Here is a 20,223-nt window from a genome sequence, read left to right as displayed (position 1 = left end):
GGGTACAGTCATTTGCCCTACGACCTCAATTTTCTGACGGATCAAAGAAGAGTTGTTGATTTTTACTTTGTTCAACATTTTTCTTATCATGAGGATGGGAGGGATGACTATCCAGTTCCTTACATGCTGGGTCAGAAACCAGAAGTTTCTCTCCAGGTCATTCTGAAGTTACATTTTTGTCAACATAGGATAAGAAGGCACACTTTAAGTTTCTTAATAAATCTGTAACTTAAACATTCATGTGGATTTCCATGTCTCGTCTTGCCACAGGCCTCACAAATGTTAGAGCTGGCCAAACCTCCATGCCCATAAGCCAGATGGAAGTTCTCCGGTCCACATTTGACCTGAGCTCTCAATCACATCTATCACCAGTGGTGCCTACGCCTCACTCCCTGCCCTGGACCCTGTTCTTCTGCCATTCCGTCTCAGTCTTTTGCAAACTCATCCTCTTCTACTTCCATTAACTCTTGTCTTTCTTCAAAGCTCTGCCCCAGGCTGCTCCTCAAGGACTGTACTCCAGTCCTAAAAATATAATTCATTCTAAGTGTCAATTACCACTTATTAACCGTGTGTTCCAGGGCAAGGATGGGACCTTTCTGAACATCATATTCTCATTTTGGAAAAGAGCTAATAGTCCCACATGAGTTCCTGAGTCGACTGAAATAATATATTGAAATGTTCATATTACACATGTATTTATTAGATAGTCACTTCTCTCCACTTATGTTTTGCCTTGGGACTGGGTACTCAGGTCACAGAATGACATGGAAAGAGTATACAGTAGAAATATCCTTTTAATGCTGTTTAAAAGAGTGTTGTAAAAGTCTAAGATCTTACAGTGGTTCCAGGTTTCCACACAGTCTGATCCTATCACCTCTCATCCTCAACCTTTCCCACCATCCCCTTGTTTTCTCTCCAGTCACACTGGCCTCATGATCTAGGCCTTCTGCACTCTCTGCTCCCTCTGTCTGGAATGTCCTTGCCCCATATCCATGTCCCAGCCTTTACTGAGCATGACACTCCCCACCCCACCCCTGCCCCCATAACTTCTCTCCATAGCTCTTATCACTGACATTTAATACCTTTTACTTATTTACTTTTCATCATCCCTTTCTCATCCACTAGAAAGTAAACTTTATGAAGACAGAATTTTGTGTTTTATTCATTGCTACATCCCCAGTATGTAAAATAGTGAAAGGTATATCATGAGCATTTAATCAATATTTGTCAAATGAATGAATGCATTTCCGGAAGACTGACTGGGTAGTACATACTCCCTGGTCCTAACACATGATTCCTCACAGAGGACTTGTATAATCCCTCCAGCCCGGGCTGAATCTTAAGAGCACGGCCAAGACGTAGCTCTCAAAGGTAGGTGATTGTCAAGCCCTGGGAGGGCTCAGCTGTGCCACATTCTCACAGTGGAAACACACTGGGAAACTAAAGAGATGAAGGCCTAAGAGCAGGGAGTCCCACTATGATGACTGGAGGGATACAGAGGCTCCATCAGGAGAGGCTAGAGGGCTTCCCACGCTCTCTGCAAAACTCGCACTGTAAGCAGAGGCAGCTGCAGATCCAGAGAGGACTTTCAAAAACATAAGCCTTGTTGCAAAGTTCTAAAGAAGAGAAGTTCCAGGTTCTTTGACTGATAATGACAAATGCCAATTTGGGAAAGAGACTTACTACAGACAGAAGCAATTTCGATTCTAACCTGTCCTGCTTTGATAGGTGCTTGTGGCTGTGCCCTAAGTCTTCTCTGGTTTGTTCTGTTCTATGACGACCCAAAGGACCACCCATGTATAAGCATCAGTGAGAAGGAATACATCTTGTCCTCCCTCAACCAGCAGGTAGAACACAGATGCTCCACTGTGGTATCTCCCAGATTCTGTGACGAATGAAACCGTGTTCCCACTTGTCCTAATGTGCTAACAGTTAAGCGGTTTTGTTTTTTTGTTTTTGTTTTGCTTCCAGGTCAGCTCAAGGACAGAGTCTCTGCCAATCAAAGCTATGATTAAGTCTCTCCCAGTCTGGGCCATTGCTTTAGGTTCCTTTGCTTTTCACTGGACAAATAACATCATGGTTTTGTACACTCCAACGTTTATCAACTCCAAGCTTCGTGTGAATATAAAAGAAGTAAGTCAACCTGTGTTCTCCTTTTAACTTTAGGAAGGACTCTGCTCATTTCTTTGTTTCTTTTGACTCTAATCCTAGCTGTTGCTCGCCCCTACACTGTTTAGCTGACATTCTGTACCTGGAGACTCACTGTTTCCAATTCTTACGTTAACATTTCCCAGAACAAAGGGCGTAGGCACAGTATCTGGCCCTTCCACAACAGACACACTCATGTTCCCACAGGTTCCCTACCTCCCATTCACTGCATGATCACTCTAATTAGTATTAGTTAAGGCTCAACGCCATCGTTCCCTACAGAGACTGGGATCCTTCCATGACATCCTTCCCAGCTCACAACCAATCTATTTCCTGGGATAAGGCAACAAGTCCTGAGTTGAGAACCCATGACTCAGGTTTTGCTTTGAAAGGATGGGCACTCTCATTGCTTGTCTGACTTGGAAAACCACTCTTCCCTGAACATTATGTTCAAGGCCATAATAACCAAAAAGACCCCTATAGAAATGGAATGCCCAAAGTGCCATGCGTTAGCCAACCTCCAGTAACCCAGCCTCAGGGCCAAGTGCTCTCTGATTCAGTGTTATCCTTTGTGAGGTCATGGATGGTTTGAAAGGATTAAGAGCAGTGGTTCAAAACAAGCACCATACGAATGTCTGTAATCGCTGTCATTACTAGCTCTACCACCTTGCCTAGGGCCTGCATTCCCCATTCCTGACTATAGTCTTCTGATCTTGATGCTCCAGTACTTTCAGGTCCTGTGACACTAGGAAGAGAACACTGGACAGACTCTGACAACTCTTCCTGCCCCCAGAACTGTTTTCCTCTTTCTTACGGGTGCTGTGGCCCCAAGTGGGAATCCTGAGGTTGCACGTTGATGGCTGATGTATGGCAATTACAAATTTTCAGTACTTGATTTTAGTGTCGGGGTGACTCTACCTATCATACTCACCCTCATATTAACATTTACTTCCCAGAACGGGCTGCTGTCAGCCCTCCCCTCTTTGTTTGCCTGGAGCTTTGGTATCCTAGCAGGTCACCTGACAGACTTCTTCCTGTCCAGGAATATTCTCCGCTTAGTTACCATCCGGAAACTCTTCAACACACTAGGTAAGGAACAGCCGGGATGTTCAAGCACCTTGCGGCCCGCTGCCCTGTCTTTGGGATGCCCCTAACTGTGGGGTCTGAATCCCTCCCCAGGACTTCTCCTGCCTTCCTTCTTCGGCGTGTGCCTGCTCTACTGGAGTTTCAGCTTCTCTAGCATTACCATCTTCCTGATACTTGCCAGTTCAACAGGAGCCTTTTGTATGGCCGGAGTACTCATAAATGGCTTGGATATTGCTCCCAGGTAGGGTTTTACAAATCTCTTTCCTGCACCTAAGCTCTCGAGGGTGTTTTAGGATTCCAACTATTTCTTGTTCGTGGTCAGCAGGCCAAAATGCTTCCAGAAGTAGCATCAATATAGTTCATTCATATAATGTAAGTAATCATTACATACCTAATGATAATATTAATGTTTGCAACTCATACATGCACACACACAAATATATATATGTGTGTGTGTGTGTGTGTATAGTATAGCCCAGTGATTCAGAGCACAGATTCTAAAGTCAGAAGGCTCAGTTTAATAAAAGCATGACCACTCTCAAACAAATTACTTACCTGCTCTGGGCCTGTTTCACACCTATAAGGTGGGAATGATAAGGGAATGCTTACCTCATAGAGTTATTAGAGGGTGAAATAAGTTAATTTAGGTCAAGTACACAGAATAGCGCCTGGCCCATAGCAAACACTGTATATGGGGTACCTGCTTCCCATTGCCCTTGTTATTGAATGCATGTTTATATATTATGACTCCTCATGACAACCCACCAGGTAGTAATACTTAAGGAAACTGAGGGTCAGATACTCGTCAGCCTAAGATCTTACCACTGGTTTGGGATCTTACGGGGGAGTTTAATCCAGATCTGTCTGGAAAGATCTCTTGCTTTTATTGGGATGCTTTTTTTAGAGATACACTAAGTGGGGTGCCTGGGTGACTCAATCATTAAGCTTCTGCCTTTGACTCAGGTCATGATCCCAGAGTCCTGGGATCGAGGCCCACATGAGGCTCCCTGCTCAGCAGGAAGCCTGCTTCTCCCTCTCCTACTTCCCCTGCTTGTGTTCCCTCTCTCTCTGTGTCTCTCTGTGTCAAACAAATAAATAAATAATCTTAAAAAAAAAAAAAAAAAGATACACTAAGTGTGACTGATGGAAGCAACCCGGCCATTTGTACAACTCTGGGGGCACTGTTTACATTATGCTTTATGGGACTAGTAGTCCTGGAGAACATGGATCCAGTAGGAACAGAATTCTCTGAAGTTTAGCAAAGCAGTGGCCGTGGGGTAGAGAGGTGAAATCAATAATGAATAATCTCCTTATCTTGATTCTTATAAAGAGTCTTGTCCATTACATCTACACAAGGTGAGTGCCAGAGTAATGAGGACGTGAGTTCACTTGTTTTGTTCAGTTCCAAGACCCTTCTTTAAAATGCCCACTGGTATCCTGATTACTTGGAATTATATCAAAATATACAAGGATTATTTGATACAGAAAGCACAGTGTCAACTGAGCCATATGCAGTTTGAAATCAAGAATGTATTCAGAAATAGGGGTGCCTGGGTGGCGCAATCGGTTAAGCATCCGACTCTTGGTTTTGGCTCAGGTCATGATCTCAGGGTATTGGGATCGAGGCCCACGTGGGTCTCCATGATCAGTACAGAGTCTGCTTGAGATTCTCTCTCCCTCTCTCTCTGCCCCTCCTGCTCATGCTCTCTCTAAAACAAATAAACACATCTTTACAAAAATAAAGAATGTGTACAGAAATAGAGAAAGGAAATTACAAGTAGCTAGGATTTACAGAGTACTTTTTATGTGCCTGTCATGCCCCAGTTAAATGAGGTATTACCCACATAGTATGGGTGGGAAAGCAAAAGACCAGGAAAAGAATTTATGTAAATCACACAGCAATAAGCACTGAGCACTACGTATGTCTGCTTCTACTGCTGACTAGCTGTACTCACTCCATCACCAGGGCTATTTGCTAGCATCTGGTCAGTAGGATGTGAAATAATCTCAACCAGCAATGGCTTGAATTATACAGGGCTTGGTCTGAGTCGCATCATTCCGATGGACCCAAATTCCCTATCAGCCAGATAATTTTGTAGTCAGAGAGAATAAATACACTAAGATACAAACTGGAAAAAATTCTTAAGTCTCTTAAGCTAGCTCATCCTCAATCTTTAGGGCATATGTGTGTTATAGGTCAATCATACCTCTTTGTATTGCTTAAAGTATTGTTTATTGATGGGATGGAGACCAAACTTATTTAAACAAGACATGTTCCTAATCATATACCTCCCTTGCCTATTACAGACAGCTCCCTTAGAGAATAAATTTCTAATTTGTCTTCTTAGGGAAATTCAGTCTTTGTTAGAACTAAAGAGTCTGTCAGGGATTACATAGGTTGGAGCAGAACAAAGGTGGCAAGAAAAAAGGTCTGGAAGGAAAAAGAAACACACATGTGATCTTATGAAGATACTGTTTGAGAAATAAGATTGAGGGAGACAGAGACCTAAGAATGGAGTGGCTGCCATCACTCTGGTGGGCAGTAAGAGTAGAAAAGCACGGAGACCTCTGAAGAGCTCTGTAGTACATTAGGAAGAACCTGCCATTGCCTTGACATTCTTAAATGGAGGCTCCAAAAAAGACTAATTGCTTTTCATTATTTTTGACTGATTGGATGGATTGTACACCCTTGAATTTCCCTCCATAGTAGAGTTCAGACATCAGAATCTTCTTTGGGCTCTACTAAATCATAGTATGCCAAAATATGAAATCAATAAGAATTGATTGTCAATAAAATTGAAAGTCTACTTTAATGGCTATTTAAACTTTCAAAATGTCTCTTAGCATGGGCTCTTGCTGCTGAAGGATAAACCAATTTAGAGCTCATTGTTGCCCAGAAAATTATTCTGCATTAGAACAACCTTTGTTTTCACTCTCCACATCACATACCTACCGTTTGAGGACTGAATGGTATGAGGATTAGACCATAAAACGTTACCACCTACTCTCAGATCAGAAGAACTGCTCTATTCTATGGATGAGGAATGGTTTTCAGAGGAATTGTCAAGGCACTCAGGCTTCTTGACACTGAGGATTCTGTTTATTTCTCCAATTACGGAATGAAAGTAAAATTTCATAGTAGTAGTAGTAAAATTGCTAAAACTAGAAAGGCGGGGAGGGAGAAAGAGAGATCTCTTAAACACAGCCATATGCAAAAAGCACATAGCTTTCAAAGAAGAAATAATAAGACTGTGAGCTGCCTTCTCAAGAGAAAAAAATGAAAGCTAGAAGCCAATCTCTAATATGAAAAAAAGAAAATCACCATTAATTAGAGGTCTATATCCAGCGAAAAGTTCCTTCAAGAATTAAGGTAATATAAAAATATTTTCAGGCAAATTGTGGGAATTCATCAGCAAAGACCTCCAATGAAAACTTGTTAAATGGGAATTCTTTGGACAGAGGCAAAATAATCACAGATAAAGCACAGAAATTTAGGAACAAATAAAGATAGACGGAGAAGAAAAAAATAGAGTAAATCTAGTAATTACTGAATTCACAAAAGGAAAACAATACCTCATAGGATACAAAATACATGTAAATTAAATGACAGTAAAAAGCACAAAAGATGAGATGATATAAATATGTGTCCTAAGGTACTTTCATTAATGGGAATTTATAAAAATATTAAGTTATGTTAAACTAAAATATATCAAGAATATGTGTATTAATCTCTAGGGTAACTACTGAAGGTTAGTAAAAGTGTAAAGGAAATGATACTTTAAAAAAACAAAGAAAAAGAAATCAAGAACATTGTTTAAAAAGGAGCATAAAATAGGTGGAAAAAACCAAATGAGGATCATTTTAAGTCAAATGTATCAGAAAAACATAAAAAATAAAAGGACCATATCTTCCAAATTTTGAGTTAATCTGAATGGAAATAAAAGCAAAAACAAAATGTAGCAGATTATAAACAAAACAAAGGAAAACAGATCAGCCAATCTAGACTTTAAGGCAAGATGAGAAAGAATTTTTTAAGAATGACTTTAATTCACTAGAAGATATAATATTCTAAATTTCTATGCACCTAACATTTTACAACTGTAAAGCAAAATTTGAGAAAACTGTTCAACTTCCACATAGGATTGGGCAGCTGTGGATGACTGACATTCCAGCTGGAGAAAATCTGAAAAGACCAAATAAAATGCCAAAAATAGGGGTGCCTGGCTGGCTCCCTCAATGTAGTGTGTGACTCTTGATCTCAAGATTGTTCAAGATCAAGGTTTTAGCCCCACACTGGTTATAAAGATTACTTTAAAATTTAAAAAATAAAATAAAATAGCCAAACTACTCACTAAAAGTCATCAGATAACATCCAAGGCCTATAAGACCAAAGAAACAAGAGGATAGCACCTCTAAGGTGAGCTGACCATTCCCACCACTTTTCCCTGGAGTCATGTGACAAAAGGCTGGTAATCCAGGTTTGGCCGGGACAAGCCTGCTGCTCTGGATGGAGAAATTAGTGAAGCATTTGGGTTGCACAGGGCTGGAGTGATAACATTGAAAATTAAGAGAGCTTAAACATAAAGTCAGTTTCTTTCTTTGAGACAGTTATTGAATTCTGAAGTTCAATGGGGCAAGTGGCCAAACAAACAAACCCCTCAAAACCAAACTAAGCCAAGACCATGAGAAGTATGGCAGAATTTCCTATACTGTCTATACCAAGGAGACAAGAACTACCAATCCCTGGAGGGAACCGGTTGGATATACTGAGCTCTCCATTTAACAACATGGAAGGCAATACCTAAGCAACTTGGGGGAAGGGTAAGTACAGGTTTTGAGTCTTATCAATACTGAAACCTAGCCTCATCTCAGTTCATTCACTAATTAGATTAAAGTGATCCATTCCCTCCCCTCCAAGTCTATTTATTAGAGAAAAGAGTGAATCTTCTCTTACAAAGCATAACACATTCTTGAAGTCTCTATACATCTTATTAAAAATGTCCTGCATTTAATAAAAATTACTAGGCATGACAAGGGATAGGGCCATGTGGTCAATAACTACAAAATGCATTAGAAATAGTCCTACAACTGAAACAGATATTAAAGTTACCAGGAAAGAAAAACTTTGAAATATCTATGATTAATATACCCAGGAAACCAGGGGAAAAACTGAAGAAGCGAGAAGAAAAGATAAAGAACTCGATCAGTATTAGAATCTATAAAAACAATCAAATGGAAGTTCTAGAACTGAAAAAATAAAATATCTGAAACTGAGATCTTAATTGATAGGTTTAATGACAAATTAGCCACAAGAGAAGATAGGATTGGTAAATAGAAAGGCATATCATAAAGAAACATCTAAATTGAAATACACAGGAAAAAGAAAAAAGAGCATAACAGAAATGTGGAATGAAGTAAAAAGGCTAACAAATTTGTACTTGAGTCTCAGAAGGAAAAGAAAGATAAAATGTAACATAAGCAGTATTTTAAGAGAAAACCACCCCAAATAATCCAAAAGTAATGAGACAGTAAACCACACACACGCAAAACTCTGTAAATGTTTTAAAACATGATGAAATATAAATTATAATATATAATATATGAATACATACAATACAAAATATATAACATATAATATATTAATATATAATATAACATATACAATATATAATACACACACACACACACACGTATATATAGTAGGAATGCTAAAAACCAAAGACAAAGAAAAAAATCTTAAAAGGAACTAGGGCAAAAAGGCATGTCACTTTCAAGTAGCAATAATAAGCCTGACATCTAACTTTTCAACAGAAACCACAAAAACCATAAGATAATGATATGAACTCTACAACATGCTAAAAAATAAATAAATGTCAACCTAGAATTTTATGCCTAGTGAAAATATTCTTCGAAATCAAAGCAAAGTAAAAATATTTTCCGACAAACAGAGAAACTGTCACTAGTGGATCTTCACTAAAAGAGATACTAAAAGAAAATGTTTGGGTAAAAAGAAATCCCTACTGAAATCTGAATATGATAGAAGGACTGAGGAGCAATCAGGGAGGGTGAGTATGTGTGTAATTACAGAGACTATTGATCTGTAAAAACAACAGAGAGTAACTTGTGAGCTGAAATGCATATCTAAACAAACTGCATTAAGGAACTAAAATACAGGATGAAATAATGCAAAGAGCAGAAGGGAGATAAACAGAAATGTTAAAATATTAAAATATTAAAAATGTTCTAAGCTCTGAAATAGAGAAAATACTAAAAGTATAATTCATAATAAACTTAAGTAAAAAGTACATGTTGTAACATCTTCAATGCTTGAAAAGAACAGTTGAAATAATAGAAGGAAACCATAGAAAGAAAAATAAAATGGATGAATCTAGAAGAAAAAATAGAATATGAAAAAGTTCAAAAAGTAGTGAACAGATAATCACAAGTATATCAGTAATTTTATTAACTTAATATAGATGAAATACTCTAAGTAAGTATCAAGGTTGTCAAAGTCAAAAATAAAGGAAATGCTGCTCTATGCTGCAAATAAAAGACACACATTAAAGATGAGGATATAGCAAGGATGCAATGGAAGAATACAAAGAAGTATTCTAAACAAACATTAACCAAGAGAAACCTGAAATAACTATGTTAGTATCTGAAAAAAATGGAATACTACTAGAACTAAAGGGTGTTAATTCATAATGGTGGAGAGAAAAATATCAGAATTATATGTTTGAATCCAATAACACAGCTTTAATTTATGTTCATTATGAATTGACAGAACTCAAAGAACTAGACAAATTTACAATGTAGGAAGAACTTTTCATAACCTCTTTCAATAGCTTGGACAAAAACAGGTACACAAAATCAGTAAGGATATGGATGACTAGAACAGCAACAAAAATGAACAGAGTTGGTCTGATTGACATATGTGGAAGACCACACTTCACTCAACAAGGAGAGGATTTAAGTTATTTTCACTTGCCTATGGGACAGTTGTTGAAATTGGTGATACGCTGGGTCACAAAGCAAGCTGCAATGGATTTAAAATGCTTGAAATTATTCAGAATATATTCTTTGATCACAGTGAATTACGTTTACCATCAAAAGCAAAAGATACATAACCCCCATTGCTTTGAGACTAATACTTAAGTCGAAGGAATCACAATTGGAATTAGAAAATACTTTGACTAAATCATGATGAAGTAGGATATTTCAAAGCATATGGAATGCTTTTGAAATCATGCCCAGAGAGAAATGTATAGCTTTAAACATATGTATTGAAAAACAGTTAAGTCTTAAAATCAATAATCATGTTTCTTATCTCAAGTAGCTAGAAAAACAGCAAATTAACCCTCCCCCCAAATTATGAAGATCAGGACAAAAAATTACACATAAAATCATCAATGTCAAAAGTTGGTTCTTTGGAAATTAATAAAAGTAATTAAATAATGAAAACTGATTAAGAAAAATAGGGGCACCTGGGTGGCTCAGCGGGTTAAGCCTCTGCCTTTGGCTCAGGTCATGATTCCAGGGTCCTGGGATTGAGCCCCACATCGGGCTCTCTGCTCGGCAGGGAGCCTCCCTTCCCCACTCTCTTTGCCTTCCTCTCTGCCTACTTGTGACCTCTGCCAAATAAATAAAATCTTTAAAAAAAAAAAAAGAAAGAAAGAAAGAAGAGAAAAATTATCAGTATCGGTAATGACAGAGTGTGTATTACGGTAAGTCCAGAGTATGAAAAAGAAATAACAGAAAGCAACTTCCTGCCAGTAAGTCTGAAAATTTAGATGAAACTGAAAAGTCCCTCAACACACATATACACAGTCATAAATGTAACTTTTAATTTTTTTATGGGGAAAGGGGTTCATGAAGGCAAATGTGACAGAGGCTCACAAAAGGCATATGTAGCCCAATTCCCACAAAAACCCTAGGAGTCCTATTGCTAAAATGAAAAGGGGAACTATAAATTCTGGGGACAACCGGTGGTTTCTATACCAATCTACATCTGCCATTGCCAATAACCATAAATGTTCTTTATACATTAGAACACACTCTCCAGCTCCCCCTAGAAATCAGATCAAATTGCCACCCAGTGACCTCATACAGCTCAACATGCAGGGATTCTCAGTCCATACGTGATGCCTCTCTGATTAAGGGACGGACAAACTAATAGACAAACTACTACCTCCCATACTTAATAGGTAAAGGCAGAATAGGAATAAAATAGACCCGGGGAAATGACATGAACAGAACAAAACAAAACAGAAAACCCTCACTCTTGGAAGAAAAGGAAACAGAACCTTTAATGGTGAAATCTGTTGAACAGGAAAGGCAAAGACTCCCCACCCCCGTGCACACCTGGAGAGAACTAATCTCTTGGTAAGACAGATTCTGCTCGCCAAAAGGCACTTCCCCGTTCTCTATGGCTGATGGATTTGACCCCTACTCTATTGATCATTCTCCATGGTTTTCCTGCTTTCTGCTGAGCTGGGTTTGGGTACCCAGGACTGGCCAAGGACAGTTGCTCAGACGCTAAGCTTCCGGCTTCCTCATCGATGTACTGGGAGCAATCACTGTGACCAGTAGCTCTGGAACTGTGGGAAGAGACTGGGTGAACAGAGTTCTTCACTTTTGTATTGATTCTAAACCAGTTTCTATTACCAGTAAACATCACCTTGATTTTCTCAACTGGATTCACAGATTTCCTAATTGTGCTGGCTTTCACTCCACTAGGCTCTCACCTTCTCAATTTCTGAATCGTTTCTGCTGTTAAAGCCAACTTTTCTAACTTTGTACTGAAACCAGAAAGTTACCTCCATACACATCATTTTTCGACATTTTAATGGAATTTGAGAAGGGATGCAAAATTCAGGAAATCAACAGTTACCACTCTTGAACCTCATTTCGTTAGGTTGGCTTTTCCTGCAGCATGTGTCTGACTTTATATCTGTGTCCTGTCATTCTTTTTTGCATAGTTATTACGGATTTCTTAAAGGAGTTACAACTTTAATTGGAATGATAGGAGGACTAACTTCTTCTACTCTGTGTGGCATGATCCTTAATCAGGTAAGAAAGCTCCAGGCATGGGTGGTTACTTTTCTAATATTACTTATACAGAGAAAGAAAGCAATATATATACAAACAATTGTAGATATGACATCAGCAGGAGATGAGTAATGAGATATTCATTCACATTAACCTTAGTCAGATCAGGCATCCCTCCAAATCTATAGATAATGTAATTTCTTTCTCATTGGATATCAAGTAGTTGTGCTGGGAACACTTTAGTCATTGGTCTTGGGAACAGAAATGGACCTCTATAATTTTTAACAACGAGCGTGTGGTTTGATCCAAACAGGAATTTGGCTAGGTGAATGGTAATATGAGTAACAAGATACAGTTTTGTTAGAAAAGGAATGAAAAATCAGGAGCAAATAGAATTAGAGATCAAAAGAAACCCTTCTCTAAAGGAGCACTGGGTATGGTGCATAAACAAAGAATCTTGGAACACTGAAAAAATAAAATAAAATTTAAAAAAGAAATAAAAAGTAAACAAAGGCAAAGTAAATAAATAAATAAATAAATAAAGGCCAACTTGTGTTTCAACAAGTGTCCTGGACAAGGTTACCTGAAATCCTTCTCTTAAGGATATTAAAATGCCCTAACAAATTGAAACAATCATTTTCAGTGCATACCTGATCTTGAAAAAGATGTAAAAGAAAATTTCAGAGATAAAAAATGAAGGAAGAGCTTGATCCCAGAGAGGTCAAAGCCCGATGAAGCCCTGTGTAATGACCCTTGCTGGGCGATCTGTTACTTCAGCTGTGATGAACAAAGCAAGAATAAGAGATAATATCCCCAAACCACTCATAAGACAAAAAAACAAAAAAACATCAGATTGGAAATGCTGGCAAAAATCTGTAATCACAAAGGACTACACCCTCACACCATAGTACCATGTAGCTTACGGGCAAACTTAGTTTATTTGGAGGAAAAGCTATGAGCTGAGAAGTAGCAGTGTTTACACAATTCTTCTACATGCTCCTCATCTCATGACTTGGGTCAAGGAGAGATGGTTTGCATTCACCACAGACAAATTTCCTAAAGAAGGGTGCCTGCCACCATCATGTTCTATGTACTCATGGTATCGGAAAGGCAGGAAAGTCACTATAACCATGGAATCCCCCTGGTCAGAGAAGTGGTCTCAATAGAAAAGCAGTGTTCCAAGAGACCAGGCTGATTTCTCCTCCTCAGTATAGGGCCCACTCAGCTTGTTCTTCCATTTAATTCACTTGGATGTGCTGAGTGAACTTCCAAAAGTTGTGAGATGAGCTAACTTCTCTGCTGACTTCCACAAGGTGCGAGGAAATACACCTCTAGATGGTCCAGAATTATCTCTGCCCAGTAAGGAAATTTGTCTGTCTCAGCCTCAGCTTCAAAGGGAGAGGAAAAACCGAATAAAGACTCTTCTGGACATCTGGAACAATGAACCAATTTTCACAAAGGTTTGAGGCCCAAATTCAAACTCTCTTTCCAACACTGTAAGCCCAGCATTGAATTGCGAGTAGTCCAGAGAGGTCTAGTGGAAGCAAGTAAGATTTTTCTGGAGAAACTCACTCTAAATTCATACTCTAGGGTTTTCTCATGCATAAAGGTTTAGTGAGAATGGTTTTACAGTCAATCAAATATCAACAAACACGTGAAGAAATAAGGTGTCAAGTGAGAGAAGAATAAAAGAAGCTTAGCATCAGATCCTCAGAGTTATTGGAAATCTATGCAGATGTTTAAAGGCAAAAAGAGGATTGCAAATATAAATAAGAGGCATAAGATCTGACAAAGAACTAAATCTAACCTCTGGCAATTAAAAATAGAAAAATCGAAATAAAAAATTTCATATGAAATACAGCTAACAAGAGAATTAGTGAAGTTTCTGATTCCACTGATGACAGTAAGTAATTTGGGCCAATTCTCTTAGTAAAAGCAATTTACAAGGTTGGAAAAATGTTGAGAGTCTTCTGCGAAGCTTCAGAGAACCAAAGAGATGAAAAACTTTAACAGGCAAGATGTAGGAGAAGCCAGGAACTAAAAGAATTAGGCAAAAGACTACGGGGTATTTTCCACTGGGCTGAGGAAAGCAGATTTTTTGGCAGCTTTTGAGGATCTGCCAAGCACGAGGACCCTGATATATTAACTCTTGTTTTAGCCTGAGACCTTCCAAGAGTTGCACGGAAGGAGTAAAGGTGAAGAGAAATACACCAGTCCTCACACGGCCTGCTCTGAGTCATTTGGGCAGACCGGAACATAGCCAACGTGACTTTAAAGGGCTTCAGACTTACCAGTGTCCCAGAGGAGTCTGAGGAAGCCATCAAAAACAGCACTTTCGGGCAAAGGCATCACCAACCCGACTGTCCCTAGAAGTATTTTTTTTAAGTGCAATCTCCTGCACACAACAAAAGATAACCAGGCACGTGAAAGAGACAGAGCAAAAGTGGGGAAAACTGGCAGAACAAAGAGCAAACAACAGTGGCAGGAGAACGGGGACCCCAAAGACAACTGGGACCACCAGCTCACGTACACTGCACTGGGAAGGATAAGTGAAGCTTGGAAGTTTCTGTAGGAGGCTCTGACTACAGGAAGTCCCGTAGAATATGTGAGGAAGAAAGGACTAAAACTGAAGTTTAAAAATGCAAAACTGTACAAACAAAATTAGGAATTCACTGGATGAATTAGACAGACACAGTGGCACTGCTAACAACCCTAAACCCCAGCCCAAAACTAAGGAGGTCTTTCTTACTCAGCTGATAGATCCATCTCCAGTCAGTCAACGGGCTAACTGGGGAGAGCCCGTCTTCTACGCACTCCCAGTGGCTAAGGCAGAGCAGAGGTGCCTGGGTGGCTCATTTTTTTTGGAGACGTAGATTAAAAGCTAAGAACACTAAGAACAACTCTATGCTAAAAATCTGGGAAAACTGGATATATATATTCATTTTTATATATATGAATATACAAATATATTCATATTCCTAAAAATATATTTGGTGTGTATTCAAATCTCAACTCCACTACTTATGAGGTATGAGACCCCAGAAACATTTCTCTAAGTCCTGGTGTCTCCAGCTATAAATGGCAAAAATGACACAGAAACCTCATGGGGCTTAGGGGCTTACCAAATCAGATCATGGGTGCAAGTGCCAGATGCTCATGTATTCAACTCATAACAGAAATTAATATCATTATTTGCATGCCCTTTTAAATGTTGTCTATCTAACACAATTGGTCAAGAAAAGTAAGCTACGGGTATATACAATGTAAATGCAGAAGAACAAAGTAACATTATGTACAGAGAACAGACTGACGGGGGTGGGGAGGGGAATCAAAGTTAGATATTACATCATACAAATATCTAAACCACAGTATCAACCAATATTACAAAGTAATATTGAAAATTGTGGAAACTCCATATGAAGAAAACTGCACACCTTTTAAAGCAACACAGTAAAACTATATGAAGAGGGAGGCATATCAAGTTTTTATGTTGGAGTTCAGGTCCAAATCACAATGAATTCTATTAACTTAAAACTATTGAAAACTTTATTATTTATCATTAAATTTCTGGGCACATCTTGGTCCTTTTCTTGACTTTCTGTTTGCCAATGACCTGTCAAGCTTGGCATGTTTTAACTAGAGAAATCACTATAATTAAATGCATTTAATGTCTTAGCTGAAGGAAACATATTGTTTTACTTTTTCAATGTCTACTCTTAATTACATTTTATTTTTCCAAATTTAATTTTCTTTTTGAAAGAGAGAGCAAGTAGGAGTGGAGAGGGGCAGAGGGAGAGGGAGAGAGAGAATCTGAAGCAGGCTCCACACCCAGCATGGAGTCATTTGTGGGGGTTGATCTCACAACCCTGAGATCATGACCTGAGCAGAAATCAAGAGTCAGACTAAGTTTGACTGAGCCACCCAGGCACCTCTACTCTTAATTATATTTTAAATAAAACTGATGATGACTTGATCAAGTTCCAAAAAAATACATTCTGTATGATAAAGCTTCATTTCAAACCGGAGGAGATGGATTTATTTTTTTAAAAAACATAGTGGGAAGCCCACTTGTAGAAAAATACAATTATATCTTATTTATACAAAAATACAAAAATACAATTATACTCTGACCCCAAAATTAATTCTAGATGGTAAACAATGTAAGTGAAAAAAGGAAACAAAGAAGATACTAAAGTAAAACAAGACTTAGTAATTAGATAAACTTTGGGTTGGACATCCTTCCAAAGCTTGGTACCAGACACCTAAACCCAATCACGATGCTTTATACATTTAACTACATAAAATTTAATCTGGGCTGGTAAAAAAGGTAAAAAGCGAAATGGTAAACAAATCTCAAACATAATTAAAATTCAATGTCATCTTTGAATATAGATGCAAAATGAAATAAATCACAAGTATATAGACTCTACCAGCCTATGACACCATGATTAACTAAGGCATTGTCTAGGAAAGTAAAAGTGGCTCAATATTACAAAATCTATTAATGAAACTGAAAATGTTATATATAAGGAAAAGGTATTGGATAAATTTTATTCAAAAGCATTGATGGGTATGTAATTAACTACCAGGATATTCAGATTTGTAGCTGTAAAAAGTGAAAAACAATTTAAATGTAAAGAAATAAGTGATGTTTTACAAATTTTATAAATCTAAACTCTGGATTACTAATCAGTCATAAAGGTTATGATATAGCCAAATATTTCTTCATATGCAAACATGTTTATATTTCTAAATAAAAAACCAATGCATTTCTGGCTTCAGCACTATGTACATTATAATGTTATTTTTATACACAAAAAATTATATGTACACAGACATAAATCAAAAAGTAGAAGGACAGAGGGTACCTGGGTGGCTTGGTTGGCTAGGCATCTGACTCTTGATTTCAGCTCAGGTCACGATGTCAGGGTCCGGAAATCAGAGCCCCATGTCTGGCTCTGAGCTCAGTGAGGAGCTGGCTTGCCCCTCTCTCTCTACTCCTCCCCCCACCCATGTGTTCCTCTCTCTCTCAAACACATCTTTTTTAAAAATAGAAAGATAAATGATAGTTATTTTTGTAGAGTGAAATTATCAATTTTTTGCTCCTTATGAGCATGTTTTTCCATGTTTATTAAGTGACCTGTGTTGAACGTATACTATTTTTAATATTATACTAGAATTGTTACAACATACCTCAAGCCCATTAATTTATAATCACTTTGCACTATAACCCCTCAGGATCCAGAATCTGCCTGGTTTAAAATTTTCTTCCTGATGGCTGTCATTAACGTGATATGCCTACTTTTTTGTCTCGTATTCGGAAAAGCAGAAATTCAGGACTGGGCTAAAGATAGACAAGAACACACACGCCTCTGAAGGTAAGCAGTGACCAGCTTGAGGTTAGATTTTGAAACTGGGGGTGTAGGATAGGGTGGGGTTGAGGGTGACAGGTTGCTAAGGTGGGGAAACATTCAGATTTGGGGGAAGAAGGGGACCATGTCAAGTCTAAAATTCTCTGGTGTCCTGATGGACATTCAGCCCCGAGGAGGTGCTGCTCTGGGATTCTGGGGAGAGAGCGGGTCCAGGACATAGAAATTTGGGAGTCAGGGCCTCTCTAACATTAAGGGTGAGGAGGACAAGGGGACACTTTCAAGGGGATGGGAAGGACGCTTGATGGAACAGGAAGAACATTTGAAGAAATGTGCTAGCTCAGAAAAGAAGTGAAAAAGGTGCGCCTGAACACCCCTGGCAAACACTACCAAGGGATCAAACTGCATGAGGTCTGAGAATTTACCCATGGATTTGACCCTGACTAGAATGAATAACGGAAACAAAGGGTCCATTAAAGGTCGAAAGAGAATCCAGTATTGTGCTTTCCTTCCTGAAACTCTGTCTGTGGTAAATAAAGAGTAGACATGTCTCTTTGTAGGATTATCTCAGCTAATACAGAAATAAGAATTGGTCTTGGTAGAATATCCTCAGTTTGCAAACTCCAGGGAATGAAGGGATCCAGGATTTGAGAATCAACAGCTATTAACATCACAAAGAGAGATTCAGACATACTGTGTACATCCTGATGAAAGAACACACCACCACCAAGGTCTTTATGTGAACACCAACTGGGTACACCTGTAAAGACAGCTACTGTTTTGTAAGAAATACACCACAGAATGCAGGAGGATGTGAACTAAATCCTAGGGACACGGGGGCACGTGCGTGGCTCAGATGGTTAAGCACCTGCCTTCACGTCAGGAAACGATCTCAAATTCTTTGTGTGCGTGCTGGTTCCAGATTCTCTGGCGCAGAGGTTCACCTTTAAATTCTACCTTTCTGAGTCATTTCACTTAATACATGTTTCTTACAAATATTTCACCCACTCTGAGAGCTGCCTCTTTTGCAGAGTTTAAGCCAACAGCTTAAACTTTTGTTACCCTTACAGAATGTATTTTCTGTCATTTGATTTTCTATCCCCTTCAAGCAGTGTCCTCCATACCTCTGTGGTCCTCCCACGCCTGCCCCCTAGCCCGCCGCTAGTAACTCCGGTTTTGTGGTATATTTTAAATGCTGGTTGTGTTTCCAGGCTCTGGTGAAATCTTTGAAAATGCCTCCATTTTTCATCAGCAGGCACTGGCGAACACACCGGACTTCGCTAGTAACTTCTCTCCTGCGGGGACCGAGTCGGCCTCACTTTGTAATTCCCCACACAGCCCCCGGGGGCAATTTCCTGTCTCTCGCTTACCTTGGTGGCCTTTCAGGGAGCGAGGTCGCTCGGGAGGCGTCTCTCTTGGCCCCCCGCTCTGTCTGGCTGCACTGAGAGGAGAATGGAAGGTGTCTTCGACAACCTGCGTGTTTAACAGTTTGCAGCATCGGCGGTGGGTTCCGGGCCCAGGCGGACACGTTGTTCCGGTTGGTCTACCTCAGCCGCGCGTCTTGATTGGAGGAGCTGCGGGGCAAACCGGAAAGGGCGGGGTCTTAGTCACGCGTCTCCCCCCCCCTCCCCCTCCGGCCCAGAGCGCATGCGGCCAAAGGGTGTGGGCAGCTGCACGGCAGGCGTCCGGAGGGTGTCCCGTGCGCGCTAAGCCCCACAGCTCTCGCTGGGACCCGGGTCTCTCTCCCGCTAACCCCCCAGGAAGGAGCCGAGCTCAGGAGTCCGGCAGGCAGCTGTGAGTTGACTGTCACCTTCTGTTTGGGTCCTTGTCTCGACATTAGCAAATAGTCCTTGTAGGTTCTGGCGTGAGGTGGTTCCCTGGTTTTTCTTGTTTCCTCTGTTGAAGTTGCCTTTTAGGGGTTGGGGAATGCACGCTGTCCGAAGACAGCACAGGACTGTAGATACTGTTGGTACCGCGGGGTGAGCCTTGTCCGTGAGGCTGTCCCCTAGTCTGCATAACAAAAAAACTGGGCTAGAGAGTTTGCCCATGAAGAGGCAGAGTTCTGTGAGCCTGGAATCTTCTAAAGCTTCGCATGTTATGTGTTGTCGATATCCGCGGATTTTATTGGACCAGTAGATTGCGGTGAATGTATTGGGGTCTGTGAACAGAAACAGGAGGTACAGTTCTGCAGCTGTCTCTGAAGCCGGGGACAAAGTGAAGCCACTAGAGGGACAGAAAAGGCTCCCCTCGCCAGGGCACCCATGGGTGAACTCGGTCCTATGGCTTCTCCCTCTGACTCCCTCTGGCTGACAGTTCAGCCACCTGGCGTGTCGCCCAGCAGGATACCGAGGACTGTTGGCAGAGTTTAAGCTCCTGCAAGCTTTTTACTTTGACTTTTCTTTCTTTTTCTTCTTTTTTAAAATTTTAATTCCAGTGGAGTTAGCATCGAGGTTGTATTAGTTTCAGGTGTACAAAGGGTGATTGCAGACTTCTCTGTATTACTCCCACAAGCTTTGGAAATCGCTGTGTCAGCCAATTAGGGCAGCCCCCCTCCGGCCTTACCACCATCAAG

At 39.8% G+C, this 20,223-nt stretch overlaps 1 protein-coding gene across 1 annotated transcript in view; it reads left to right on the top strand.

Moving 5' to 3' along the window:
• SLC17A1 (solute carrier family 17 member 1) overlaps window positions 1–17,658 on the top strand; it is a gene marked incomplete at both ends in the record, with an annotated part of 31,109 nt that extends 13,451 nt beyond the window's left edge. The window contains 6 exons of the mRNA XM_080806273.1: window positions 1,729–1,847; window positions 1,972–2,133; window positions 3,105–3,237; window positions 3,328–3,475; window positions 12,213–12,303; window positions 17,521–17,658. Coding sequence (XP_080662399.1) covers window positions 1,729–1,847; window positions 1,972–2,133; window positions 3,105–3,237; window positions 3,328–3,475; window positions 12,213–12,303; window positions 17,521–17,658 — 791 coding nt within the window. The remainder of the gene's footprint in view (window positions 1–1,728; window positions 1,848–1,971; window positions 2,134–3,104; window positions 3,238–3,327; window positions 3,476–12,212; window positions 12,304–17,520) is intronic.
• Window positions 17,659–20,223: the final 2,565 nt, after the last annotated feature.

The sequence above is a fragment of the Martes martes genome (assembly GCF_963455335.1).
Source record: "Martes martes genome assembly, chromosome: 6".
NCBI lineage: Eukaryota > Metazoa > Chordata > Mammalia > Carnivora > Mustelidae > Martes > Martes martes.
The sequence above is the reverse complement of the archived record's forward strand: the minus strand, read 5'-3'. Positions and strand labels throughout refer to the sequence as shown.